At 44.1% G+C, this 22,278-nt stretch overlaps 1 protein-coding gene across 1 annotated transcript in view; it reads right to left on the bottom strand.

Moving 5' to 3' along the window:
• Positions 1 to 22,278, bottom strand: part of INTS9 (integrator complex subunit 9) — a 62,597-nt gene that overhangs the window by 38,688 nt on the left and 1,631 nt on the right. Inside the window, exons 2-8 of the mRNA XM_074536473.1 lie at positions 19,228 to 19,355; positions 14,993 to 15,053; positions 12,794 to 12,856; positions 9,071 to 9,210; positions 7,368 to 7,454; positions 3,147 to 3,267; positions 1,279 to 1,413 (exon numbers count right to left, since the gene is read on the bottom strand). Coding sequence (XP_074392574.1) covers positions 1,279 to 1,413; positions 3,147 to 3,267; positions 7,368 to 7,454; positions 9,071 to 9,210; positions 12,794 to 12,856; positions 14,993 to 15,053; positions 19,228 to 19,355 — 735 coding nt within the window. The remainder of the gene's footprint in view (positions 1 to 1,278; positions 1,414 to 3,146; positions 3,268 to 7,367; positions 7,455 to 9,070; positions 9,211 to 12,793; positions 12,857 to 14,992; positions 15,054 to 19,227; positions 19,356 to 22,278) is intronic.

Genomic DNA, 22,278 nt, shown 5'->3' on the forward strand with positions numbered 1-22,278 from the left:
GCAGCCTGTGCTGGTGCTCCCAGGGATTAACCCCAGGACAAAAAGTATCCATTGTCCTCAAAAAGCATCTGGAAGCAAATGTAAGACAATGATGATATGGGGTAACATCTGTGATGTGGTAAATAACAAGGAAAGTACAAACTGAATGGGATTTTAACTATTTGTTAAATATTTCCTTTTAAAGATGTGCCCATGAGCAGTTCACTCACACCCTTCTCTGCCACTGGGACTTAATTTCCTTAAAACCAGAGATTTTACCAGAAGCTTCCAGAGAAATGTTCACCTTTGGAAAATGATGAAGTCTGACCTGATAAACTGAATTCCTTTTCATATCAATGAGGAGAAAACATTCTCAGCTACCAAATTACTTTGTACAGGGCAAAGTTTCTCCTCACAGAAATATTGCATTCACACATTATCAAATCCTGCTGCTCCTTCTCCAGGAGGGGATGAGAGCACAGCCCAGGATGGAATGGGGCTGATGAGAAACAGGGATTTAGAGGCTCTGATACATTTTGTGCACCTAAGGATGGGCACACTATTAAGGATCATTTATCCACTGTAGTTTCTCAGCTGAGAACAAGCTTTTAAGTGAGGGATGCTCAGAAGCAAAGCTCTCCAGCAGACACCCACCTTGGGGGAAATCACTTAGTGATCAAAAACCTGACACATCTTCCAAATTATTTTTAAATACCTCCTGCAATAATGCTTTTAACTATTTTGACAACTTCTGAAGCGCACGGCACTGCAAACTTCAAGCCTTTCTTTGCAGTAAGAATTTATGGATCTAGAGAGAATTAATTTACTGGAAATTACATCTACAGCACTATAAAGACTTTGCCCTTAGCAGAGCAGGGTGGAAAAGTTGGCAGCCACTGAGCTATCATTCCTCCTAAGGAAGGATGTTTCAGAAGTGATATAAAGCAGTCTGTGAACTGTCTGTGAAGATTCTTCAGTCAAATATGGATTTTTTTTTAAAGTCACTAATGCTCTTTTGTTTAACTCTATTGAAAATTTCCTCTTTAGAGTGAAAGACAATTCCACAGTTTTAAGTGAACATCAAATCAGGAATAACAAAGAATTTTAGTTATCTTTCCCTCATAACTATTGATACCTGTCATTTGTCAGGGTATGTCTTATCAATGCCCATTAAGTCCAGGCACTGATAACACAGTTACCTTAGAGTGACCTCTACCTTAAACCTGATCCCAGCTGGAATAACCCCTTGTTTTGGAGCAAAAGTTCCTCCTAAAGACTAAGGAAAGTCAGTGGCTGTACCTGAGGGTGTGTTGTAAGCAGGGAAGATCCTGAAACATAAGAAACCTTTTCATAGTGTGACTGGATAATCCAATTGGAGCTCCCAAGAGCGTAGCCCGAGCTCAGAGGGGTGACCTGCACAGCACCAAACAGCTCCTGAAACACACAGGGAGAGACATGAACTTGAGAGAGGCCCAGAAGAAATCAGGACAGGTCATTTTGTCATCAGTGGTAGGAATTTCAAAAGCAGCTCTGCTGCTCAAAGTCTTTGTGAAGCTGCACTGCTGAGAATGACACCTGCTGGTTTTACCCACCCATGTCTGGCAGGACACAAGCTCTGAAAAAAGCTTTTCCTGAGGCAGGGACTCCATGAAGTCTCTCTTCCATGAGAATTTTATGGCATCTGAGTTCACACTGAACAATACCTCAAAATGAAGGAATCAATCTTGATCCTTGATCTTGATCTTCTGCTTGACTCTGCTGTATTGAAGAAGTTTGTGGGGGCTTTGCATCTTTGAAGATTCTATTCTCCTTTAGTCAAATTAAATTGGTATTGGCCAGCAGGAAAGAAGGAAGGACAAGTACTTCTATATTGATATAAAAACTCTGCTTGGGTTGCAAATTTTACTGTGGAAAACAAACTTAACCTCAAACTTTCTAGCTTTCTAACTTTATTTCTTTTCAAATGCTACCTGCTGGTAATTTAGCAACAACACCCTGCAAACTCAATCCACATTTTAGTTTCAGTGTAAGCAACTTGACAGTTGCCTCCTTTCCAGGTGTCATTAGGAATTGTATTCCTTCATCTGTACCCAGGAATGTGGAATACTTGTTTGGAGAAAGGAAAATAAACCTCCCTAATGTGATCTGCCTTCTGGTTACTGAATAATAGAACAAGCATCTGATTCATGCAATACAATGATTTTTCCAGTATTTCAATACATATTTGGATGCCTTGAAAAACAAGGCAGGGTGCCTTCATTCCTAAGAGTGTGCAAGCCAAGGGTCTAAAGTTTGATTATTTGAAAAGTTAGTTTTGGGAAGAAAGAAATATAGTTTTTTTTCCCCAGTAACTACAAAAGAATGATTGGCTGAGATACACACATCTAAAATTAAGGGAGATGCATCCACACTGTGAGGACAGTCAAAAATTAACTGAAACAATCCATGGATAATGAGGAGTCACAACTTACTTTAACCCATATTTTTATTTTTTAAGGCCTTTGAGCAGCAAACCCAGGTATCACAGCCCAAACAAGAGCAGGGATCATGGCACACATGCTGCCAACAATCCATATGAGATCTGCAGACTATGGAACTGTGGGTTCAGTTCATTCTGGAAACCACACTGGATTATAGTCAACAGCATTACATTCAATAACTGTTAGCTGGAAGCCCTGGGAAAGGAGTTTCTGAAGTTCACATTGAACCATTAGGTTTTGTTTACAGTCCCTAATTTACAGTATGAAACAAAGTGGAGGCTAAAGCACTCTAAAGATTCCCAGAAGTGAGATTGGGGAGCTGGGAAGGGGATGTGGCTTAGAGACAGAGAGGATACATTCACTCCCTGCATCCTCCCAGCTCTCAGCGGGCCAGCCATCAGCTCCAAATTTGAGGGCACGCTGCCTTAAAATTGGCCTCCCCAAGGAAGAGAAGAAACAAATGGATATTCCCTGATTTCACCAAAGAAGAGCCCTTCCTGGGAGGCAGACTGAGGGGCAGTCTGTGTAATCCTGTCTTGCCTGCCTGTGCCAGAGTAACTAGATCCAACCAGCACAGGATTTAGAGGGGAAAAGCTGGGGATCAGTTGTTGGTGTTGTCCTGAGGAGTTCTGGTGTTGCCCTGAGGAGTTTTGGTGTTGCCCTGAGGGCAGCTGTCCAGGTACTCACGATTTTCTGGGAGTAGCCCACCAGCTGGATCTTGCTGAGGGCTGCGTTCACCTCAGGCATGGTGTAGCACTTCCTCCACATGGACACCTCCACTGCATCCTTCAGCGGGGCTGGCAGCAACCTGTGAACACCAGTGGGAGGTTCTGTGGGGATCCAGAACAGCAGCTGGTGCTGGACCAGCTTCTACAACCATTTACATTCTCCACATCTTTCATTTTATCCTTTTAAATTTTTATTTTCAGTGTGCCTGGTGCTTCAAAGTGAGGAGTAAAGCCACACTTCCCAATCTCTTTGTTGCTGTTCTGTCCAGCCCTTGCATCAAAGAAGTAGCTGTGATCAAGGTGTTACCACAACTCTTGGAGTATTTTCATCCCTGATGAAAAGTGCTGGCTGATTTGAGATGTCAACATGAAATGCACCTCCAGCACTAGGATCTCAGATCAGTGTCCATTTTTTATATCATAATAATATCATTTTTTATATCATAATAATCTGAAAAATTCCCTAATAATCTGAAACAATCTGGTGATTAAAGTACAGCTACCAGACCACGAGCAGGGATGGCCCTGCCCTGATTTCTGCCACTGGCCTCTTCCAAGAGCACATGTCCCTGCAGCCCAGCTCAGCTTCCCTGCCTTCAACCCCACTTCCCTCCCGAGTGCCCTGGCAGGGACACACGAGCTGACACTGCAGAGCTCTTTGAAATCCCCTCCACGGAAGTATTTAAGATGTTTTACACCAAAGTGAGATCCATCCATTCTGCTCCTCACAGACACTGCAAGTCAGCTGGCCGGCGTTGTCAAGGGAAGAAGCGAACTATAATGTCACAGGCTGGAAGAGGGATGGCTAACTTCTGGGAAATAAATCTTCCTCAGCAACATGAACTGAGGCAGGAAGCAGAACAGCTGCCAAATGCATAAGAAGAATAGGATTTTTTTTTTTTGTATATTAAACCAATGCTAAATCAAAGGCTAATTCAAACCAATTTCCAAAGATTTATGGAAATTGGTCAAGTTTCTTTGATCAATTTGTTTAAAGGAATTTAATTTATTGTTATATCTACTAGGTCAGTGAACTCCTCCATAATTTAAGATACTGAAGAAAGGATTAAAGACAGCTCTTGCCAAGACCACAGCACAGGTCCAGAACGATAACTGCAATTCCAGCACACGCTGGCTGAAAGCACCCTGTGCTTCAGGAAACAAACAAAGCCTTCAAGGTCTTTTTTGGGAAGTCGTAAGCAACAAAAGGAGACACAATGTGGAGAGTTGTCCACCACTGCACTGAAGCAAATTGCCTGTAAAAGCCTTTAACCTACCATAAGAAGCATTTAGTGTTGGAGGCTTTCAGGAGCTTCTCTTCTGGGAAGAGGAAAATGTTTCTCCAGGTAATGGAGAAAGTGGGGAATTGTCCTTGGTGACTGAAGGAAGTTTCTCTTAGCCTTGACTGTGGCTACACTGAAAGTACTCTGATCCCTGGCAGAGACCAGGGGCACCAGTCTCCAGTGGCTTCATGAAGCTGAGTGACAACGAGGTGCTGGTCCCTCAGGTGCATTCAGTCTGTCATCTCACTTCTAAAATCCCTACAGAGTTACCAGAGGTTGTTTTGTGGTCTGGAGTAAATCTACTGCCACCATGGCAACATCCTATTAGAGATCACCTCACAACAACCAGATGTGTGAGGGCAGCTGCTGGGACAGCCACGGGGAGGTACCACCAATCCACATGGTTGAGGATACAAAATTCATTCTTTAAAAACTCAGAGATTTGTATTTTTCCCTGGGATCTGCATGGAGACAGCCCCTCCTGGTCAATGCAAAGGGGGACATTTAATATATGATGTAAAATCCCAGAATTGTTTGGAGGGAGAGGAAGATGGCAGCACCAAACCACATCAGGCCACGGCCTCTCCCTGCCCTGCTCAGCCTCAGGAAACAGCCTGTTTCAAACACTTTAAAAGATATGGGAAACCATCAAAAAAGAAATCAAGAAATCAACAAGAAAAGTGCTTTTCACAAGGCAAACTTCCTCTTTAGCCCCTGAATCCCACTCAGTGTGAAAGATATCCTGGCTGACATCTCCAGAGCTTCCACGAGACTGCTCACTTGAAATAAAAGCCAGTGGCAATAAAACAGGCTAAGCAATTAGTTCAGACTGGATCTGATAATGGAAAAATGTAAACCACTATAATGAACTTATTATATTTTATACAGTATTTGCATTTAAAATGCTCCAGTGCTTTATCTAATGAAGATGATAATACTTTGTGTTTTATACTAACTGTTTGGAGGAGAACTAGCTGAACTGTAAAGCAGTAATGGGGATTGATCAGCCTGAAAAATTAAAAGTTAGACTCAGAAGTAATAAGTATTCTGTTCTAGCAACAGCCAAGTAGGAAAAAAAAAATCCCAATTCATCAAGATCACATTTTCTTAAGTAACGGATGTCAGTCCAAGGCTGCATGTGCCATTAGCCAGGTGCTAATTTGGGGATCAGTTGATGTTTTGCTCTAATAATCAGTTCCATTCACGCCTGCGTGACACTTGTCACCAGGCAGCTCAAAACACTTTGCAAACATTAATTAAAGTCCCCGGGTGCCCTCTGTGCTGGATGGGAGCTGCTTTACAGATGCACACAGAGGTGAAGGGGGAAGCTCAGGGCACAGGTGGGGCAGAGGTGGAGAGCGAGGTCACATTTGTCCCCTTGTTCCAGCTCAAAGATAACACTGGTTCATACCAGCAGAGTTAATAATACACAAATTTATGTTATTAAACTGATGTTAATAGCTTCCACCTCCCTGCTACCCCTTTAAAATGGAACTATGAATTTTGGGGGACATGCCCAGCAATAGGAGAGAGGAACATGTATTTTAAGTACCACTTCAAGGAAAAAAAAGGCTCCAGTCTTCTACAGCAGCTGAATCAGAACAAAAATTCCCTCTCTGTGTTCTCCTCTGGAATAATCAGCAGCATGCAAAGTGCCAGGCAGCACTTTTCCTAAAATACGACCACCAGCAAAGTGACATTATATGAGCTGCAAGATATATGATTCTCCTTTAAAGCATGCATAGAAAACATGCCTGCTGTGACAGGAATAATGGCTCCAGTCCTCCCTCCCCACACTCTGGGTGTCAGCAGTGGCTCTGGGCAGGCGAGTGAACCCCAAAATTTAAAAAAAAAAAAAAACACTATTCTAAAACTCCTCCTGAACTTCAGTGTATTTGGTTTTGCTTTACGTCTGACTTAACATCTCCTTGTCTTCTTCAGAAGAGTGAGAGTTACAATGTAAAAACTGCTCCTAAATTCAGCAGGGGAACACAATATGCAGCTAAAACCGTGGTAATTTGGATTTTTAATTTTTGCTTTGTGATATTGGGAAATATCAAGGCCATTCTTCTAATGTAAGAAATAATTCACTGTTAGGAAACTTCTAAATCAAGCCATCTTAAGATTTAGGAGTATAAAAAGAGAGATCAATTAAAAATGCACAAAGCAGCTTTCAAAAATAACTTTTTAATCAACCGATCCTATCTTTAAAATGTGCTAAAAACAAAACTGTCTCCTCAAGGAACATGATGTGCACCTGAAATTGTTTTTATTCCCAAGAAAGCATCATCTACAATTATTAAACTGTATGGATAATTTTTAAGATTCCACAGGCTTTCATAACTTTGAGCATTTTGTTCTGACGTATAGCTGGAAAAATGGACATGGTGCTGCAAAATAAGCTTTTTTATTCAGATTTTAATTTGGTTTTAAGCTTTGTAGAGCCAAAAATCCCACCTCTGCTGTTCAGGTGTAAAGATGGAAAGAAAGGTAACACCAGTGACCTCCAACAGCTGTGTCTTGACTTTCTTAGTATGTCAGCAAACATAAATGAAAATACCATTTAAATTTAAATTATTCCAATGCAGTATCATTAAATTTAAATAGTCTCCTCATTTCAACAACTTTTTATGATGTTACTACCAAAATCTGATGGTTTTATCTACCATCATGGAGCTGAACTGTGTGAGGAGAGATCAGGGGAAGCTTTGCTCTTTCCAAGTCTTTCTCCAAGAAACAAATTTGTGAGGTTGGAAAACCAACAACGTGCAGAAATGATTAAAGAAATAATCAAGGAGTCACAGCAGCAAATCTCAAGTGGTGGGAGCTGAGCCATCCTCACAGTGACTCCCACACTTTGGTGCTTTGAATCGCCTTTCCTGGGGCTCCTTCCTTACCTCTGCACCTCCTTGTTCTTCCACATGGAGGCAGACTGAGCCTTTGGCACGCGTTCAATGGAATTCACCAGCTCTTCCATCAGGAGCCTGAAAAAATCAAACCTAAATTAGCGCTGCCTCCTCTCACACAGGAGAGAACTTTGGCCCAAATCTTTCCAAAATACCACAGAAATTGTAACACTCTGAGGGGCTCTTCCCACAGAGGCCATGACCAGCACTGGCCCTGTTTATCCAAGGAGTGTTTCCATTCCATCTGCTTGCAACAGAGGAGGATCTGGCCCACTGGGTTATGGGCTATTTGGAAAATGCAAGATAATTTCTTCATTACTGACTGCTTGTGATAAGTAATGAGACAAAACACACAACAAAACCTCCTCAGCTGCTGCCTGTCTGTCACTTAGGGAAACCAAGCATGCTGTCAGAGTGAACTCTCCTCATCTGCCAACGCAGATTTTAGACAGGAAAAGGTGTCAAGCCTTGGAAATTGTCACTGCAGATTTCCCTGCCCAAAACCAAACAGCACTTGTGATTGTGTGCAGGCTTTCCCTTGAAGTTTGGAGCACAGGGACAGCATCTGGAATGACTTGGGGTGGGGAGAACCACACCAGTGCACTCTCCCACAAGGCTTTGCTTGTTATCTCCAGCTCTGGAGCAGTAAAACCAGAGGTTTACTACTCGTTCCTATTTACACAATTCCTTTCACCTACAAGGGCCTTCAGTTTCTGTTTGCTTTCACACAATGGGGGAATTACTCTGGCATGGGAAGTTTGCACAGGACCTTCAGTGGACAAAGATTCCTGCCCTGAAGTGCTTCCAGAGTAGTCCAGATAGGAGGGCCTAATCTGGCTCCTAATTACTGAATGTAGCAGCTCTGCAGGAGAGAGGAACAGAGCTCAGCTCCAGTTAGGCCTCACCTGCAGCATTTGGTGTTGACCTATCCAATCAACACGACAATTTAGTAAAAATAAACTGGCAGGTTTGATGACTGTTCTGGTTTTGACTGCACTGTCAGATCTTTTTCTACCTCAGTCTCCTATTTCTGCCATTTCTCTCAGTGCTTCTCTCTGGAGTTCAGAGCTCACATAGCTCAGCTGTCATTTGAGATGATGTCAGCCTGAATTCCTTTCTGTGGAAGGGAGGAAGGTGTGATTCTATGGAATCATAAAATCCTAGAATGGTTTGGGTTGGAAGGGACCTTGAGGATCATTTAGTTCCAACCCCTGCCATGTGCAGGGACACCTTCCACTGGCCCTGGAGGCTCTAAGTCCTGTCCAACCTGGTCTTGAACACTTCCAGGGATGGGGCAGCCACAGCTTCTGTGGGGAAAATCCATTTTCTGATTGGGAAGTCTCCTTTTGGTTAAGGGGAACAGAGAAGAGCAAGAGAGCTCTTTGATCCACGGTGTTTGAAGGTCTGAGGTTCCCTATGTGGCAATTACTGAGGCATCTCAGCCCACTCAAATTCCACTGTCCCACATCTATGGCCTGGACTCAACACAAAGCACCTGCTGGAAATGCTGAGGGTTCCAGAGGTTGGGAAACATGGAGTTAACACATTTACAGCACTAAGGGCTTGGCTGGTGTTCAGCTCCTGCCTGAAAGCCTCTTTGGAGCATTAGACACCACTCCTCTCCCACATTGTCCTTTACACCTTCTCCTCAGCAGTGATGAAAGAGGAGCAGAGAATCTGAAGGGGTTTTTTACCTGCCAATTTGAACAGTGGGCTCGGTGGCATAAACTGTTCCAGTGAATCCTGTGTACTCTGTGATGTAGGGCAGGGCCATCATGCAGTGATAGTTGGAGATCAAGATCACATCCACTGTGGAGAGGTCAAGCAGTTCAGTCTGAAAACAAGAGAAGAGATAAGCAACTTGCAACCCTTTCATGCAGTTTAATAAATGGCAGAAAAACTTCTCCTCTTTTTTTAAACTTTATTGCAGGAATGCAACTGGTTTATAAAAGCATCTCTCAGCTGTGGCAAAGATTAATGTTGCCTCTAAATTAACAAGAAGTATTTCAAAAGCCCCCTAAAATTATTCCATTCTCCAACCTGGAAAGGAAATAATGTCCTGGGTTTTTTTCTGTTTTTCAGGTGATGAAATGGCTGCTGTTATGAGATCCATGATTATTATTTTTATCAAATAAAATAATTGATGCATGCACCTCCTTAAGAAGGGACACCAAAATTTCTGCATCAGTGATTTAGGGTGTTTCATTTTTTTATGCAGCACATCCTACTGTACCCCAAGAAAGAGATGAATGAAGACTGTATTTATTCATGTGCTTAAAAATAATCCTCATATTTTCCCAAAGTAAATGTTTGGCATCTTTCTCATTCACATTTTCTACAGCAGGAGATGAAGCCCATTCACAGGATACAACAAAATGGATGGGTGGGCTCAATTAGTTTTGATGTGACAGTTTAGACAAGAGTTCTGAGAGTGAAAGAAGATTTCACACATTGTTAAAAGAATTTTAATTAGAAATATTTACTGGTAATGCTATAACACAAATGGTGTCAAGTCAGAAATTTACAAGATTACTGACCTCTAACTGAGTTATTATAGAGCAGCTAATGGAATTCAACACTCATCAAGCACATATTATCTGATTACAAGGCTTGGTCCAGCAATTTGAATAAAAAAGGCAAGAAAGTAGGTCACTCTGCTTTGCAGAGGGCTGACACAAGGCTCTGGTGACAAGCTGCTTAACTCCTCCTAAGCACTCATGGTTTCAATCCATGATCAGCAATGATCTCTGAGCTGAGAACAGGAGGTGAAACATCACCCTCAGCTCCATGACAGGGAACCTTTTCTCTTCCTGGGCTTCCAGGCAGGAACACATCCCTGCAAGGTATCAAAGCATCTGCTGATGCCTGCTCCTGCCAAAGCTTGGATTGTCCACACCTTGGTTTGGACAGATTTCAGCTGTGTCCAGACTGTACAGGATCAGATTCTGGACTGGTTTGGGTGGGAAATTCCTTAAAGACCAACCTGTTCCATCCAGGTTGGGAACCCTTAAAGACCAACCTGTTCCACCCTTCCACTATCCCAGGGTGCTCCAAGCCTCGTCCAGTCTGGCCTTGGACACTGCCAGGGATCCAGGGGCAGCCACAGCTTCTCTGGGCACCCTGTGCCAGGACCTCCCCACTCTCGCAGGGAACAATTCCTTCCCAATATCCCATCCATCCTTGCCCTCTGGCAGTGTGCAGCCATTCCCTGTGTCCTGTCCCTCCATCCCTTGTCCCCAGTCCCTCTCCAGCTCTCTTGGAGCCCCTTTAGGCCCTGGAAGGGGCTCTGAGCTCTCCCTGGATCCTTCTCCTCTCCAGGTGAGCACCCCCAGCTCCCAGCCTGGCTCCAGAGCAGAGGGGCTCCAGCCCTGAGCTGAATCCCAGCCCAGCAGAGCCATCAGGAGGATGCACAGCAGCACTTTCCAACCTCAAGCATGCCCCATCTCAGCACCCTAGAAGCATTTACTGATAGCATGAAAAGGGTGTCAAAACCAAAACAAAGTGAAATCTTCCCTGGGGCTTGCAGCGATTTCACTAAAGTGCCTTTGAGCTGAAGAGGCTTAAAAATGTTTCTTGCATGTGAAGTGAGAGAGCAGAAAGGTGCCAAGCACAGAGAGGGCTGCACCCTGCACTCTGACACGTGTGAGAGTACTCTGCTGCTGAGACAGCCTCATCTCACCTTGTGGCTGCTGGATTACACCCAAATCTTGGCTTGCTCTGGCAGTGGTGCTCTGGAAGGGATACAGAGATTCTCTGGCTAACTGCTGCTGCAGACAAGTTTCTTCAAAAGAAGTGGCATGGAGGGAGATAAAGTAAAAGCCTCTTTCACACAAGCTCCCTCTTATCCTGTGTTGCCAAACAGCAGCAGCATTTCCACTCTGTTTGCAGCTGGCCGTGACTCCTGAACCTCCTGCAGACAGGGGAGCTCAAGGTGTGAGCTGGGTGTCACAGCAGATCTCTCCCCAAGGTTCATGGAGGAGATGTGGCATCTGCTGGGAATTTTGGGAAACATCTGAGAGGCCAATTTTAAAGTTCCTGCAATGGTGATGTGCAGTTGGTTGTCATGTTCTGGTTGTAGGATGGGCTGCTGGGAAGCAGCTTTGTGAGTGGTAACAGGAGTAAGATGAAGCAGTGACTCCCTGTCTGTCATATTCACAGCTACACATGTGGGTATTTTCCAGCCCAAAGTAGTCAGAAAGTCTGGCTGAAGCACCCTAAACTCCAGCAGATAATCATTCCAAAGAGAATCCAGCACATAAACCCTGTCCTTCCCACATCTGGGCCATAATGGCACTTTCTACACACAAATGCTTCCCACATCCCTCAGTTTCACAGAACAGTAACCAAAAGAAGAAGAACCCAGAATTCACAAAACCCCAGAATTATTAGGGTTTTGGGCTGGTCTTTTTTGGTGTGATTGGATTATGACAATTCCAGCTGAGTTGGAACGGTTGTAATCTGTTGGAACCACTTGCCAAAGCCAGTTCCAGAGCTGCCAACTTGTTGGGAAGAATCAAGATGACAAGACTGATGCCAGAGGTGAGTTCCATGGGATCCACACATGGGAACAATATTGCCAGAACCTCAGCAGGCTGACAGCAACCTTCCAGGAGTGTTTTTTTGTGTTTTGTGTTTTCTGCAAGGTCAGGCAGAAAGAAAAAAAATTCTGCCCTCTGAACACACTGAGGAAAGGGATCCTATTCCCATGCTGCTCTCCATTATTTATCCCCACCTCTCTCTGCTCAGCTTTTTATATTTTTATTTCTCCTACAGCACTCCCCATATCCACTGGGTGATTCCAGGTAATCCAAACATCTTCAATGGTCTTGCTTGCTTGTTCTAAATCCAGAAATTCCAGTAAAAACCAGCTTCAGCAGCCACTTGCACGTGGATATGAAGACCCAGCTCTTCCCTCGAAGAGGCTGTAAAAGTTTTTAACCTGAAAATGCTGCTGGCAGAAGAGCAGCCCAGCAGAATCCAACCTGGCCTAACCACAGCTGGCTGCCCAGGGATGTCCTGCATCTGTGGTTAGAGACAAGCAGCTTTCCTCATCTTCATACCCTGCCCTCATCTAGATCAGCACATGGATCCTGTCAGCCAGCCCAGCTCAGTCTGGCTGTCTTTGAAAAGCCACAAAAAGGGACAGTTCAGTCTTATTCTTGTGTCAGGTTATTTGTTCAGTCTTATTCTTGTGTAGATTATTTGTTTAAGGAGACCTTCCATGTCTCCAAAAGGGTTGTTTCCATCCTTTTTCCAGTGTCATAGAACTTGAAAGCACCTTAACAACACAGAGTTTTAGCAGTGTTATTTACTGAGTATTAATAAATTATCAGGGACCTGGTAATAATAATTTCACAGGTTTCTCCCATGTGATTGAATGGAGTCAGATTTTTCAGTAAGGCTTTGAACAGACTCACCTCTGGCAAGCAGAACTCAGGCACAGAGTCTACAAACACATGGCCAGAGCACTCCTTCAGCTCCTGTAAAAAACCACACCAACAGAGGAGACACAAAAATGCAACACAGTGTTATCCCAGGCAACACATTTTGGATTTTCCAGACACTTTCTTTATCACAGGTAATTTCCAGCCCATTACTACAGGACATTTATTCCCCTTCTAGACATGATTTGGTGCAGGCAGATCTGCTAAAATTGCTTTCATGGCAGATGAGGCTGCTTGGTACCTGAAGGGATCAAATCCTCCTTGGGAAGGACAGAGAGAGCACTCTGGGAGGTAAAGAGCCCTGGTTCCAAATAACATCCAACCTCTTCTGGCTTACTAGAACCTAAATACAATTTATAAAACCTATCTCAGAGTATTTGATGGCACAACTTTTGGGGATCTAATTTCCACATGGCACATTTTGTTAAACTCTAGCCCCTATTTTCTTCCTCTTTTTTAAGGCTGACATCAAAAACTTTTGTCACATGAGAAGTCACATTCTTCAGGGTGGAACAAAAACATTCTCAACTCTATCACAGCACAACTCACAGGCTCCCTACCACCCACCCTGCCTTCTCTCCTGTCCCACAGCAAGTGGGCTCAGCCAGCTTCAGAGTGACAGAATTAAAGATTGAATCCAATTCTTAATAATTACAGTGCACCTGCCAACTAATAACGAATGAGCAATTACATCTAGTGGCAGAAGTCTCCTAACCTCATCTCAAGGGAGTTCAGAATGATTAAAAGTAGATCACAGCACATTTCAATGCCTCTCCAGGACTGAAGTTTTAAAAGTGAGAGCTGTAACAGGAATGTCCACCCCACATGATAAAACACCCCCCTTTGACTCCTTCCCTTGGCTTTTTCCAGCATGGGTCAAAGAATTTACCATTCCAGGCACTTACAGTGGTCAAGGTGAAGTTAAGAGAGCTGCCTTTGAATTTTTAACATGATTTCCACAGCCATTGTCTGAGTTTGGAGGTTTTTCCTGAGCACACACTGCAGCAGCAGCAGCATCCCAGAAATTTAAATATATTCCAAATAAAACTACAGTGACAGTCTGTCCATTCTTTGGAGCCCAGAGCTCTGACACCAAAGCTGGGGTTCAGGAGGCACAAATTCCAGGGAATTCAAACTGAGCAACTCCATTTCTGCCCCTGAGCCTCTGCAGCCCTGCAACAGCCAGTTAGCAAGGGCTCTGAATAGAGCTGGTACTATTTTACCAACAGAAATGCTGCCTGCACAGTTTCTTTTGTCTCCAATGAGAAGAAAAATCAGGTCTTTAATCTATGATCTTCAGCTCCCTTGTCTGGAAAAATCAGATCAATCCATTTTGTCCACCTCAAAGTCCCCTACAAAAGCAACTATTATCACTGTTTGCTTTAATGTTCCCATAGTCAGAGAACAGTCTATTAAGCATTTTCTCCACTGGTACCTATTGCTGCCCACATTTGAAATGTATCTGCCTATTTTACTAACATCTGACATATTTTTTGTGCTCATTGTTCCCTTATGGCAGATCAAGCTGCCCACTGCAGTGCCAAGTTTTGGTTGAAGCCTCAGATAAATTCTGCCTCCAAAACTGATGCAATGAAAAGAGGGGGGAAAAAAAAAAGAGCAATTCTGGGTCTCTCATGTTGCTGAGGAAGTTCTGTGTCTTAGAATCAGGAGGCTGGAGATAATATCCTCCCTGCTATGTCCAGCAGCAGAACACATGTTGATTACAGAGGCCAAAGCCACGCTTTTCCTCTCTGAGAGACCTCCCATAGGCAAACCATTGCCTTTCCCATAGTTCTGCCTGAAAAAAGTATGAAACCAACCTCATTTATAGGCATGCTCTGAAGCCTCAGTGTCAGAAAAGTGAGACTGTGGAATAAAAGGCACTCTAAGAAGGCGAAGCACTATTATTTATGGCGCTTCATGAAATACAAAAATATTCACACTGACGACTTCTGCATTTTAAGCAGATTTTTTTATAATCTAGGCTACCTCTGAAGCCTGAGAGTTGCTATTAGCATTTTGTTTCAAAACGTTCTCTGCTCTGCAAGGACATCCTGGCTGCTGGAGGTACACAGAGAAACCTTTGGGATGAGTCAGCTCCTGCAGCACCAGCTCCCAACCTGTCAGGTGGCTTTTTGCATGGCAAGAAAATCCCAAGCATCACTCCTGTACCTTGTCCAGAAACATGCTTCCATCTTTTAAAACCCAGCCAGGAAGTTTGGACAGCCTGGGGCTGTGGAAAGAAAGAAAGAAAAAAGAAAAATTATTTCAATATGAACTGAATTATTATCAGTGGCTAAGCACAGACTTTCTACTTGGTGTCATACAGGCAGAGAACACCACTCCTGTCTGAGGGAAGTAACAGGCCCAGTAAAACAGACAGACAGCTTCACTGTGGTTAAGTGTGCACCAAAATGACTTTTACAAATCATGATTATGACACTTATAAGTAAAAATAAATCAGAGGACAAGGCACACAGGGAGTTTTTAGTCATTTATGGTGAGGATTTTTAAAAGGCTCAGTGCTGCTGAGTTCCCTGTGGTGAAAGTGGATGAATAAACACAAGTTAGGGCAGCAACAAACTCTGTGCTCGAAACAACACAAAAGCACCATCAAACTGTTCTGGGACAGGGGACAGCAGACAAATATTCCCATCAGCAGTGGCAGGGAAAGACTGATGCTCTGGACTGAGTCATTTATAGACACAGGTTGGGATTTTATATCCACATAAACCATGGTTTTGTGCCTGGGTGTCACCCTGCAGACCCACACCAACAGCTGCACAGGACTCAGGGGCAAGGAGGTTTTGCTGAGCCCCTTTTTATATCGTTTCAAATGCTAATAAAGGAATTTAAAGGTAGACATTGTAATTCTGAGTTTACAGCAGTAATGGCTGCAGCATTTCTTGCTACCATAACTGAGAGACTTATTTCTATTTCACAGTGACATCTGATTTTTGTATGAGCCTACAACTTAGCTCAAAACACACTCTGTGCCCAGACTGAAGTTTATTTACACAAATAATTAAAAAAATAATTGAGTGAACAAGAGAATTGAACACACCTTAAACCAAAACCTTCAACAACTTCAGATTTGGACACAGAACCTGGCTGCAATGCACTTTGCAAGTGCTGTGCACTAAGCTCTGCAGACAGGCATGTTTATATCCTAAAAACACTTTCAAATTCAACATCTTGAAAATAGGAAGTGATTCAAGGGCTCAGAGGAATGCTGCATTCAGACTAACAGCAATATAAAAGAACAAATTCTGACACCCCAGTAAGTCACAAGGAAGGGAAAAGGGGAAATCCATGAGTCAAGGAGTAAAGACAGGAGGTAAGAGGTGAGAGCAGAAGGATCTGTCATGGAGGAGCTGTGCCAGAAGGGCAATTCCCTTCTGAGGATAAAGAGCAAGGCTGAAGAAGTCTGATGGCAGAAAAGATGAAGTGACTAAATGTGCTGCCCAGTGGATTGTTCAAAAGCACAATTTAGGAGCAGTAATTTGGAGACTGAGTAGAATTGGTGCAGTGAGTCTAAAAGAGTTATGGAAAAAGCAAGAAGAAACCACTCTGATATGGAACAACTCTGACAGATACAGGAGGATAGGGCAGGAAGCTTGGCTGGAAGGGCCACCTGGAGGCTGCAGTCCAATGTCCCAACACCAGCACAAGGTCAGGTCAGGGCCTTGTGCCTTGCAAATCCCTGGGTCCATCTGTGGTTTCAGCAGCACGAGGCAGAGCAGAATAAACTTTACTTTTTTGTCCTATCCCCCATAATTTAAACTAGCAAAAGTTTTGCTTTATTCATGATGACAGAGCACTAAACTTGTACTAAACTGGCACCCACTGAGGAGTGAAGAGTCAGGTGTGTCTTGTGTGTGGCTGAAAGCAGAACAAGCAACACAGGACAGAAAGGACTCTTTACCTTGGAGCCAAGAAGCAACACAGCTCCTCCTGCCATCGTTGTGACATTGTAATAGAGTGATTGATTAATCCAAACTAGCTGGAACTGTCCCATAAATAATGTGAGCAAGTGTGTCATGGCTAGACAGGGAAGGTTAAGAGCTTCCCACATGTTCGTTTTACCGTTTTGCATTTGACTTTGGTGCAGGGGAGAAAACTCCAGTTGGCAAACCTCCTTTAAAGTACAGGAGCACAAGGAGCTGGGCAGCTGCAGGTGCTCAGCACGTGCTAAATGGGCTGGTGGGAACAGGGAGTGCCATTTCCAGGGCAAGGGGGAATTAAATGCCTTTGCACTGGCATTGCTTTGAGGAGCAAAGAATTCTAAAAAATACCCAGTGCCTTTAATGCCACAAACACTGCAGCACTTTCCTCTCTTATAGATTAGAGCACAGGCTCTCAAAATATTTGCTCAAGGAGGGTCCCATGCCAGGTATGACACGGGAGTGAGCTGTGTAGCAAAGATCCTCTGCAATATCACACATTTGGGCAGCTTTGCAGATCACATACTGAGATTTGCAGAATCCAAAGGGTTCATGGATCCTGCTGCAATCTCTGACTAAAGACAGCAGACAGAAGCATGGCTGCTCTCAGGTTAAGGTCTCACTCACATCCATCTCCAATCAGCACATCTGGTTCTGAGAGGAGGCAGCTGGACAGAACACCAGATCTGTGTTCAAATCCCTCAAGGCAGTCAGTCCTTCCTGTCACCTCACCTGCATCTGATGACAATGTCAGCTCTCTGTCTCCCATGTTATGTTGGTAACACACATTTGAATTTCAGAGGTGTTTGGACACCATGGAAATGGACTCCTAATCTCAAATGGTACAACTATGAGTACTACAGAGATAAGGACTTTGCAGTGGCAGCCACATTCCTCCTCACATTTCTGACTTATTTCCACAACTCTGCAGGACACCTGGTTTGCAGAGGAGATCAATTACCTGCCCAAGTCCATGTGCTCAGGCTAATCCTTGCTCTAAGGGGTGTTCAGTCACCTCACCGACAAGATTGATTGGATTTAAATCCAAATGTTTGCTCTGGTTCCACTGGGCCATCAGGGGTCAAATCTGACATCCTCTCTTATTGAGTTTGAGTCATTTTAGTGCCAACATTCTGGAGGGGCTTGGGGAGTTCCAGGTTGTGACCTGCAATTTGGCTGCTCATTCCCAGGGTCTGCTATCAGCACACAAAGCTGCCACATCCCAGGGGAAAGCTGATTCCTGCTGCTCTAAAGAACCTCTTAAGCCTTTGTTCAATCACCTCATTTTGCTACTTCTTCCTCTCTCAATTTCCTTTTTTTTTAGGGGGAGGGTGGGAGAAAGCAAATGCAAGGTAATTCTGTTTGTAACCTGGATTTCCCAAATTTTCAAAATTTATTACTGCACCAGTTGGTGCAGTCAGCAGTTACACCATGGAATGGGACAAAAATTGGCTTTCACACTGATCCCTCTGAGGCATCTGTTGCCTCTCTACAGCAGATCCTGAACTCCAGGTTCTTGCAGAACAATGCCCACATTGTCTATTCCTTTCCTTTACTTTCCAAAAAATAACAAATCATAGGAAGTGCTGGACAAAGTGCTTGAACCTCACTAGGTCACTTAGGAAACTCCCTTTTCCAGTTGTATTTTCCCCCTCTCAATCAAGCCTTCCCCGAACCCAGAATGTTCCTCACTTATTTCCTTGTGGATCAAAGTTACTAAATGGCTTTTGAGAAAACTCCTACTCCTCCCTATCACTGAGAGTGACTCATTCCCACCTTTCCAACTGGTAATTTTTGTCATTAATTCAATTTACACAAAACATGCCAACCTAACTTACTACCCAAATTAGTCTAAAAACCTGGGGAAGCACAACTTTGCAGCAGGGCACAGAAAGGAGACCTCAGGATTCTGTTCCAGACTCTATTTTTGTTTCTCTGCTGTTCCAATCCCATGCCCAGCTGCACTGCCCTTTTATTTATTTAACTTTTAAAAGGGAACAATTATGCCATGCAGGCAACTAACAAGGGCTGCTAAGTGCTATTTTTCTTTGCATTAGTCTGTGCTCTGAAGAACACAGAGAAGGTGGTGGTTAAACAGGACTTGCTGGGCTCCATCTCAGTTCCCCATTTATCTCATCTTGCATGGAGAAGCCAGAAAGATGACAGATATGTGACCTCACTTGTGCTGAGCAGTTGCAGCAATACTTTACTGAAGCTTAGAATAAATTATCCAGAAAAACCAATCAATAAATCCATAAAATGTCTTCCGTCCACTGAGCCAAAGGACGTTATTTTGATAAAGAGAATTTTTAAGTGAACAAAGTCTATTTATGATATCAGATAATGCTGTTCATTTGTACCCATCCCATCCCCTCCCTCCTTCCAATACACCATTTCAGGCACAGCACTCCAACTGCAACCCAAGAAGATGCAGACTAAGTGCTGACAGGCCACAGAACTCACCTCTGGACCAGGGGCAGGGGGAGGAAGTTGAGGGTGGACGTCATATCCAGCCCACAGTCCAGCATGATGGTGGTGGATTTGAACTTGAGCACGTTGCATGGCAAGGTGGGATGTCCTGACAGGCAGTACTGCAAGAAGAATGAGGAGGAGTCACTCAGGGCCTCTCAGAACATGGCCCTTCCCTGCGTGCTGGGCACTGCTGAAGCCACACCTTGAATGCTGTGTCAGCTCTGGGCCCCTCACTGCCAGGACATTGAGGGGCTGGAGCTGTCCAGGGAAGGGAATGGGGCTGGGGAAGGGGCTGGAGCACCAGGAGGGGCTGAGGGAGCTGGGAAGGGGCTCAGCCTGGAGAAAAGGAGGCTCAGGGGGGACCCTGTGGCTCTGCACAACTCCTGACAGGAGGGGACAGCCAGGGGGGTCGGGCTCTGCTCCCAGGGAACAGGGACAGGACAAGGGGAAAGAGCCTCAAGCTGAGCCAGGGGAGGCTCAGGTCAGACATCAGGAGGAATTTCTGCATGGAAAAGGGTAACAGGCAGTGGGAGGGGCTGCCCAGGGAGGTTTGGAGTCCCCATCCCTGGAGGTGTCCAAGGAATGATTGGAGGTGGCACTGAGTGACAAGGTGGGGTCAGGCACAGGTTGGACTCGATCGTGGAAGTCTTTTCCAACCTCAGTGATTCAGTGAGTGGAATTCACAAACTGCCTTTGAATGGAATTCACAAACTGCCTTTCCCCCCTTGTTTTTAAACACCATTCCTTGCACACCAAACTAAAACATGATTTCCCATCAATCTGTGTCCCTCAGCTGTGTGTTCACTGAGATTTCCCCCCATGTCAGGGTATTAAGGAGCAGATTTTCTTCAGACAGTTTTTCTGATCCCAAGGGTTGAGTGGATGACAAAGCTTTTCTCTCTGGTTTAGGACACGTGCAGAATATTTTTTTTTTCTTGCAATCACCTATTTTCCCCAAAAACCCAGGAAATCAACTTCTTCCAAACTCAGTCCTCCTGGCCAAACCAGAAAATTTGAAAACGACTCGAGGTGGACAGGGAGGCAGAGAAGCCCTGCAGGAACACAAGTTTTTATTTCGGTAAGAAACCTGCCCCAACACCCCCTGCACAGGTGCAGCAGCTCTGGGGCAAGTTCTCACCCGCTTTTTGTCTCGCTAAACACAAACAGGAAGCAGGAGGGACTGCGCAGCCCCACCTGAATGAAAGCGTTTGTGTATCCAAACCCCAAAGGCTTTGCAAGCTTAATGAGGCAGCGAGCAGGTGATGCAGGGGGCACTTGAGCATCACTGAGATGCAGCCACCCCCTGCTCGCGGTGACAAACATGGCACCAGGCGCGGGAGCTTCGAGGGACAGCACAAGGCAAAGGTCGGGATTGAAACGCGGGATTAGGGACAAAGGTCTGAGCGGAGCGCGGCCACCTCCGCGGGAAGGTCCCTCTGCTCCGAGCAGGGGATTTTGCATCTCTGCTCTCCCCAGTGTGGATCTGGCAGCGCAGCCACGCTCAGGTGCTCAAATTGGAGCTTTTAAATTCGAGTTTTTTGTCAATGGAGATGAAAAATATCGCTTGTTTGGCCGTGCACTGCACTAAAAACAGGCTTGGTCTTTTTCTAAGTCATTTATCCCTTAAGCTTGTGTTCTATACTTCCCTCTACCAAGTGGAAAAAAAAGGGGAGATGAATAATTTCATTTTCTACCTCTGCTCACAATAATGTTAACACAGGACTGCAACTGTCTGGATTAACAGCCCTCAAGAAATCTATTTACATACATTCCTCAAAAACCTGCTTTAAACTGTATTTAAATAGTAAAACCGACTAAGCCTCAAATATTAAATTTAAAATATCACAGAGAGTTTTGTTTTAAATTCACAAAGCCTTAATTATTAAGGGGTTACAGCACATTTTGTCTTTCTTTTAGTAAAGTTTAAAAAAATATGTAAAGACAGGGAGTGAGGTGAAGGAGTGAGGAATTCACTTGGTTTATTCACAAATGTAACACTCTCACGTGAAATTAAGTTCTCACCAGACCAGAACTTTGACAAATGAAGCTGTAAATTGAAGTAAATAGAAAGAAATGAAGGGAAAAATAAGTTCTATTTTTGTGGCTTTTAAACTATTGGTAATTAAAAAAGGCAATGAAATATCACCACTTTTATCAGTAAAATATTTTCCTGCCTTTTTTTGTAATCATGAGTGGTATCACACCCCTGACATCTGTGACCTAACTGGAAAATCTTCCTTTTTTCCTTCTTTAAAAGCAGCTAAAATCATCTCTCCCTGTGGCTGTCATGTTGAGGTAAATGGATTCCTGGGAGTCAATGGATTCTTTCTACCAGATTCAAACAAAGTGACAGAAAAATAAAAAAGGCAATTTATATTTTCTATCCAGCTTGTATCTTCTATCCAGGTGACATTGCTGGGCCTGCACCTCTGTTAGAATTTTGGATTAGGAATGCAGGAATAGAAGTGTTTGCACTATGTGTGTCTCTACACTTTATAAATGTGATCATTTCCACACAGTTTATTCTTGTTACTGTTTAAAACACATCCAGAGCTTTCACTCATGTTCCTGGCTGGACTAAAATGAAGTTTTTTATTCCGAGATTTGCTTGATACCCTTATGGCTAAAGGCTGGTGCAGCCAACACACAAAGGTGATTCATCTCCTAACTCCAAAAATCATGTAAAAAATGACACAAAACACACAAAAGGCATAAATGTGCTCAGCTCACAGCTCTCCTGGCAGGATTTGCAAACTGGATGGAAGTTTGGCAGTGGGGCACAAGTTGAGGGGTTCATTCCAGATGCTCAGGGCCTGGGAGAGGCAGGTTCTCCACAGACACCCCATTCCATGGAGGGCAGGGAGATGGTGGCTCAAACTTGCAGCTCCAAACCATTCAGAGCTGTGCAGGTTAAAGGCAGAGCCTGGAATTCCAAGGGAAGCCAACAAATCCTGCAGTGCATTCCTCCAGTATTAGTATCACATGCCAGCTTAAAGTCTGGGGGGAAGTGAGCACTGAGGCTTGCCTGAGTGAAAGCACATT

The sequence above is a fragment of the Zonotrichia albicollis genome, chromosome 3 (assembly GCF_047830755.1).
Source record: "Zonotrichia albicollis isolate bZonAlb1 chromosome 3, bZonAlb1.hap1, whole genome shotgun sequence".
Lineage (NCBI taxonomy): Eukaryota > Metazoa > Chordata > Aves > Passeriformes > Passerellidae > Zonotrichia > Zonotrichia albicollis.